The sequence below is a fragment of the Gossypium arboreum genome, chromosome 5 (genome assembly GCF_025698485.1).
Source record: "Gossypium arboreum isolate Shixiya-1 chromosome 5, ASM2569848v2, whole genome shotgun sequence".
NCBI classification, from domain to species: Eukaryota; Viridiplantae; Streptophyta; class Magnoliopsida; order Malvales; family Malvaceae; genus Gossypium; species Gossypium arboreum.
The window spans coordinates 9,387,326-9,394,800 of record NC_069074.1 but is presented as its reverse complement, the minus strand read 5'-3'; the positions used below and the strand labels follow the sequence as shown (position 1 = coordinate 9,394,800).

Sequence of the window (7,475 nt, the reverse complement as noted above, 5' to 3'; positions counted from 1 at the left end):
GTTTGCTGCCAATTGTTAGGTTTGTGTATATTATTCATCTTTTAAACTCCTAGTTTTAATATTTAGATTAAAAGAATTCATATTTTGATAACTTTTCTTTTTTAATTTTCAAAAACTCACTCAAGTAATCATACATTTGGCAAAAATTGCATTTAAGTTTTACAGTTCGTTTGCCTGGCGTGTTATCTAAAAAAAAAAAAAAAAAGTAATCTAACCCTACCTTGTAAACTAACTAATCTCTTTATTTAAATAAAATAAAAATATAAAATAATAAATTAAGTTTTGAAGTGACGTATTAACCTAAACCTTTCTTTTAAAATGAAATATTTTATTTTTCTTCAAATATAATTTTGATATTTACAAAGTATAAAATAGATTTGATAATGAGTCGAGTTTAAAAATAGGTTTAAAATTTTGTTCAAGTTAGACCCAGATTAAAATGCTACATCTAAGCTCGATTCGGCTCATTCATATTAAATTTTTTAATTATTTTTATACAAACATTTAAAAAAATAATATATCAAATACTCTAAAATATTAAAATAAATATTTGTTAATAAATCAAAAATATATTAAAATATTTATAATTAAATAATATTAAGATAATTATACCTTAATAAACAAATATCTCTAAAATAATAAAAAATTAACAATAAAATAAAAATTATATAATATTCAAATAAAACTACAATAAAACAACTAATTTGAATCGGGTCTAAGACAAAATTGTTATAGGAGACCCGAATCATTTAATATATGAGCCTTGTTTTTCTCTTCAAATCCATTTTTCGGGTATTCGGGCGAGATAAGAAAAGTAGTCAAAGTCCAAAGAAGGAAGCTAGGTGGCGAATTTTGAGTGGTCAATTTAAGTAGGCGGGAGTAGGTGAGTGACAAATGAAATGCCGCTCTTGTTCGCTTTGCCTTTTTCCACGCTTATATTATTTCAAGCTCTCCTCCAATTTTCTCCTCAGTGCTCACCACCTTTTTCACCAACTCCTCTCCCGTTTTCTTGCCCTTCTTCTTCCTTTGCATTTACTTCTGATTTGTAGGTTCGTTTTTTCCGATTCCCTTGAGTAATCAAGCTTTTTGTTTATTTGTTTTACTTTCTGGGTTTTCCATCCTGTTTCATTGCTTGCTTATATTCTATATGTATATATTCTTCAATAGCCATGGTTATTTGAGTTGGAATTCTGAATGCACTGGAACACTTTTTTTTCTCTTAAAAAAAAACTCAGAGACCAGAGAAGGTATCAAATCCTACCGAGGAAAGGCGATTATCTGTTGATTTCAATTTCAAAATATCTATTTTTCTTATACTCTCTGTGTGTGTGGTACATGGAACTAAGTATATGGTTTCGTTTTTTCGGGAGAAAGATGAATTGGTGGTGTTGATGTTATTAGTTTAATATTCAATAATACATTGAATCAGGTGAAAACTCTAATTCTTATTCAAAGCCACGTAATAAGGACTAACGAATAAATTATTTTTGTTGAATACGGAACTATCTATCTTTTTACAATTCAGTCCCCGGTCTCTGATCAGATTATGAATCTCTCATGTTTTAGTAGATTTGAGATTGTGACGCTTTTGTTTATTCAGAAAAAGACAATTAAGTCCGAGCGGCCTGTTTGTCCCTTTTAGTGTATATTAATCTATCTGCTTTTGTGTTTTGATGCAACATTGAATTTGAAACTGAAACTTAGTTGGCATTCATTTTGTAGGCAAAAAGCAAACCAATCTTTTTCCCCCCAGTGGATCCCACCAGCACTACAACCATGATTGTGAATGTGAAAGAATCAACAATGGTAAGGCCGGCGGGGGAGACTCCCCGGCGGAGCCTCTGGAACGCCAACGTGGACTTGGTGGTACCAAGGTTCCACACCCCTAGCGTTTACTTCTACAGGCCGAACGGAGCGGCCAATTTCTTCGATCCGCAGGTGATGAAGGAGGCGTTGAGCAAGGCCCTGGTGCCATTTTACCCCATGGCGGGGCGGCTGAAGAGGGACGAGGATGGAAGGATCGAGATCGATTGCAATGGCGAAGGGGTGCTCTTTGTTGAGGCTGAAACTAATTCTGTTATTGACGATTTTGGTGATTTTGCACCCACCTTGGAGCTCAGGCAGCTCATCCCAACCGTTGATTATTCCGGTGGCATCTCCACGTATCCACTCTTGGTTTTGCAGGTAATGATTTTCACCTGATCTCTTATTTATTTATTTTTATTGAGTGGAGCCATATCTTCTGGTCTGATTATAGCTATAGCGTTTTCCTAAACCATTGTTTACAGGCTTAAAGTTTAGATAAAAATTGAAACAACAAAGTTGAATCTTTAAAATTTATTATGTAACGAGTTTAAATCTGATTAAATTTTTATTTATTATATGTAAAATATAAAAAGAAAAAAATATTTTATTAATAATATAAATTATTTTATATAAAAAATATTTTAATAATTTCTCAATTAAATTGGTGTTTGTGGCATCAATTCAATCAAAATTTAAATTTAAATATAACTATTTAAAATGATAAAAAATCAGGAAAGGAGAACAATATGTTATAAATATTTATTGTAAATTTACCTAGGATTTATATTTCACTAACCTTCTATAGATTTACATAAAATGGGATGGGATGGGATTGTGTATGAAATACAAACCACTTTATTTATCCCAAAGAATTTATTATTTTGGTTTGGTTAATTATTTCTTTGCTTGTTTTTGCTTTCTTCTTCTTCCTTTTTTTTTTCCGTTTTATTTAAAAGAAGAATGCAAAAGGCAAAATAGCAAAAGTGTAATCTAAACGGAACCTAAAACCAGTGTCAATTTATTCAAGGGTCGGAAAAATGCAATCTGTGACTTGTTTTTTTCTTAAGCATGACTTATAAACACCAATTAGGAGGACCATAAAAGTTTTACGAAATGCAAGATCAAAAAAAGAGTATACATCACCAATCAGTACCCCTAGAATTCCTTTTATAAGTTGCTATGTTGGGGTTTACCTATTAAACAAGATAGCTATATTGGTGGGCGAGTCCCAACTGCCTGCTTGGTTGATAGGGTAAAAGTTTAGTGGAATGAAAGTCATGTTCAGAGAAGGAAATAAATTGTTGTAGTTGGCGGGCAGCATCCAACCATCCCACTGTGTTTATGCATTTAGTTTTGGCCTTTTGATGTGAGAGAGCATGGAATATCCTGTATAACGTAAGTTTACATAATAATCTTTCCTAAGTCTGAGTTTGAATATGTTAGCTATGTACCTTGTATACATGGACCATTATTTTTCATAGCATAACTTTCTTAAGTTGTTGAATAGTTATTGTTGCCTGCCCTGCATAAGAATTCGGCATTTTGAGATTGAGGGATCATAATTTGGTGTGTTTAGTTAGTGTAGTCTTCATGTATGGGTATGTGCCCAACATTACATGGTTTCCGGCATAACCTTATGATAGATGGTACTGTGCAGACAAGAGATAGGCAATTCAATGCTGTGTTTGACAGTTTAAAATTCTAGGTAGATGAGCGTTTAGAGACTCTGTTTCCTTCTGTGGTGATGCTTAGAAGAAACGTTTCATTTGGTCATATTTTAGGAAGTCAGGTCCAGAAGGTGTGATCATTATTATGGAGAAAACAGAATATGCAGCAACCTCAGTGGAGTGGGTGAAGTAATTAGCAAAAGCCTAGTTCTATTTCGGTGGAAATACTTGGCTCACATTTAAAGATGAACCTGTATCTTGTAGGTCATGGATAAATGCGGTCCAACTAAAAAGGTTGAGTAAACGTGTTCATTATAGGCTGAGGGTTCTTTGGTGGTTGCAGACCACCTAATAAATCCCTAGTTGAAACATGAAAAGTGGTAACTGAGATCTACCTACTTAAACAGCTTTGAATTCAAGGATATAGGTTGAAGCGATTGTTAAACAGCCTTTTTAGTTTTACCTGGATAAGAATGACTTATGTCATACTTGTAGTTATTATCTTTGAGAAGGATCCATTAAATTGCATCCTGCATGCTCAAAATTGGTTGACCTTTAATAACCAGAGGTTTATGATCAATAGGGTCAAATCTAATTGTATATTTCCAGGGATTTGATCTAATTGAAGTTAGGGTAATCCCCATTTTTCAGCATTGAATATACTTATATTTCACGCTCTAGTGCATGTATTTGTTGAACCTTGGAAACAAAATATGTAATAAGAAGCTTTTACCTACAGTTAGAGTGGAGTTTATCTAAATGTGGTTTTTGGCTTCGACTCCGTTCAGGTCACATATTTCAAATGTGGTGGAGCATCACTAGGTGTTGGCATGCAACATCATGCAGCAGATGGATATTCTGGTCTTCACTTCATCAACACATGGTCTGATATGGCTCGTGGTCTTGACCTTACAATTCCACCATTCATTGATCGGACCCTTCTTCGTGCCCGGGACCCCCCACAACCTGTGTTTCACCACATCGAATATCAACCACCACCGGCAATGAAGATTCCACCCGTGTCCACCGGTTCTGAAAGCACAGAAGTCTCCATTTTCAAATTGACTCGGGATCAACTCAATGCACTCAAAGCAAAGTGCAAGGAAGATGGTAACGATGTTAACTATAGTTCATACGAGATGTTGTCAGGTCATGTGTGGAGATCAGTCTGCAAGGCACGTGGACTTGAAGATGATCAAGGGACTAAACTGTACATTGCCACTGATGGAAGGGCAAGGTTGCGCCCCCCACTCCCACCTGGTTACTTTGGGAATGTGATCTTCACTGCTACCCCAATAGCAGTGGCAGGGGATCTACTGTCAAAGCCAACATGGTACGCTGCGAGCCGTATTCATGATGCATTGGTTCGGATGGATGATGAATATCTAAGGTCAGCCCTTGATTACCTGGAACTTCAGCCAGATTTGTCTGCACTTGTACGTGGTGCTCATACTTTCAGGTGTCCGAACCTTGGGATTACTAGCTGGGTTAGGCTACCAATCCATGATGCAGATTTCGGGTGGGGCAGGCCCATATTTATGGGCCCTGGTGGAATTCCTTATGAAGGGTTATCTTTCGTATTACCAAGTCCAAACAATGATGGGAGCTTATCAGTTGCCATCTCCTTGCAAACCGAACACATGAAAGTGTTTGAGAAGCTCTTTTATGACATTTAAAGGAAGAGGAAACCTCGTATACAGTCCATGTAGTCTTTAAACGTTCCTTTTTCCCAATTTTTTTAATACTTGTTTATGTTATAAAGTCTCACATTCACTTGAAATGTACCTCAAATTCAGACTTCACTGGTCACAAGCCATATGCTTGTGCATAGAAAAAAGAAAAACTTTGGACAAGTTGTATTACTAATTTCGGTTCAATATCGATGTTGTTGAATATTGTGACAACGTTAGCTCACAAGAGGAGGGGAGAAAATTGGAAATAACTAACATCTATATGATGTATCCTTTTAGTTACATGTGGATTGTTTTTATCTGTGCATGCAAAGTTGGGTAAACAGGATACAAGGTTTGCGCATCCCTACACCCACGTTGTAGTGCGTGTACACCATTCGTTTTTAATTTAATCTCACCGCAATCCGTGTTTCAATTACATTGTGGTAGAGCATTAATCCTACCGCACACTTAATTATTCCACTCCTTATTTTTGCTCCAATAATAATACTTTTGCTTTTTAACTCACCATGCTTTTCATTTTAAAATAGAATCGTTATTATTCCGATTATTTTAAATTTTCTTTTTTCAATTTAATTATTATCTTTAAAAAAATTGTTTAAAATGATGACCCCATCTTTATCTCATTAACAGATTTTTTTGGTAACCATTTTGACACCTTGGTTACTTTTTTAATTTTTGGTTCTTTACTCGACTTATTTATTATTAACTGAGAGCATTTCAGTTCCAATGAGAAGAAGGCGGTGGTTATGCCGTGATGGAGCTCGGAAAGTAATGGCCAAAAAACTCATACTCATTCAGTATTGAGATTGGAAGAGAAGACAAAAAAGATAGTGGGGAGACTTAAGGATTAACTTAAAATTTTGTAACATTTTCAACAAAATATCATGAAAAAAAATATGATGTGGTAGGTCTAATCAGCAATAAGTTGATGAGATAACGACTTAATGATAATTTTGAAGAATTTTTATAGAGATAGTGATTAAATTGATAAAAAGAAAATTTAAAGCAACCAAAATATGAACAACCCTATTTTAGGGTGTTTAACGAGATAATTTACCCTTAATTATTTTACAATTACTTTATATTGATGTGACACTTTATTTATACATGACCGTATATATGGCTTAGTAAGTTGACATGGACTGTGTGTAGGTTTAAGTGTTTTTGGCCTTTGAAATTAAAAAAAAAAAACAATTAAGTTGTTGCAAATTTTTTATACTCAATTGAGCCATGAATTAATAAAATTGGCTAAATAAGTTCTTTAATTAGTGTTGATTGTTACAATACAGACATGGCACTCCATGTCAGTCACAGTTGCTGAAAAGCTGCCAGGCTGGTAAATTTTTGTTGGAATGAACTTGGATATATGATTGTCCTAGTTCATTCTTTTCAAAGATTAGTTTTAAAATTTTTGTTTTTTAAAATTGTAATTTTTAAAACATTATTAAAATTTATAAAATTTAAATAAAACTTTTAAAATTATAAAAATCATTCAAAAGTTGACTTTTAAACTTTATATATTTTAAAACTTTATATAATTTAGAAAAATTGTCTAGAATTTTGAACTCAACTTTTAAATGGTTTTTTTATTATGAAATTTTAATTTTTTTGAATTTTCTGATTTTTATTTAATATTATTATAAATTTTAAGTAATTTTTAAATAAAATTATATATATTTTTTAAAAAATTTATAAGAATATTTTTCTAAATTAAAAAAATTAAGCTTTGAAATGAATGAATGGTAAGTACTTTTCTTTATCTGGATCCAATTTCAATGGGAACTTGATGAGTCGATCCACCTACACGTCTTGCTTTTACTGCTATATCAGGAGTTACTCTACGTATTGCTTGACGTAAAATGGATAGTGAATTTGTTTGTCTTTTGTTGAATCTTTTTTAAGGCTCGATAGATAATTTAATAAGCTAATGACTTTTTTTCGTGTTTCAGAATATGGTTAACCAACATGTTAACTAATCAATTACGATAAATTGGAACAAATTTTGCATATTTTTTCTTCTGCAATACCTCGACGTGGCATGAGTGTGAAAGGGGTTCAAGAATCTATTTTCTTTTTACAAGGGTAAAATAATTTATTTTGGCTTTTTGACCCGATATTGTAGGGTGGATCTCGAAAGGTGTGAAAGATCTTCCTCCAAGCTGTATATACAACGAATACGGTTTTCCACAGAATTCCATATGTATCTAGGTTCATTCCAGAAAAAAAAAAATTTATTTTTGTTGACGTCAACAATTATCGTTGGCATAGAACACCATGTCAGAACTTTTAACGGTGGTGTCAACTCTGT

The 7,475-nt window shown here is 33.3% G+C and overlaps 1 protein-coding gene across 4 annotated transcripts; it reads left to right on the top strand.

Annotated features, from left to right (window-relative positions):
• Positions 1–919: 919 nt before the first annotated feature.
• LOC108453565 (shikimate O-hydroxycinnamoyltransferase) lies at positions 920–5,446 on the top strand. 4 transcript variants are annotated; one of them, XM_017751734.2, is made up of 3 exons: positions 920–1,049; positions 1,723–2,184; positions 4,262–5,446. In XM_017751734.2, exons 2-3 carry the CDS (start codon positions 1,777–1,779, stop codon positions 5,147–5,149), a joined length of 1,296 nt encoding a protein of 431 aa, XP_017607223.1. In that variant the 5' UTR covers positions 920–1,049; positions 1,723–1,776; the 3' UTR covers positions 5,150–5,446. The 4 variants fall into 4 exon arrangements, with proteins under 4 accessions (XP_017607223.1, XP_017607224.1, XP_052884102.1 ...); XM_017751735.2 differs by having other exon boundaries at positions 975–1,247; XM_053028143.1 differs by lacking the exon at positions 920–1,049 and adding an exon at positions 1,522–1,643.
• The last annotated feature ends 2,029 nt before the right edge of the window (positions 5,447–7,475 follow it).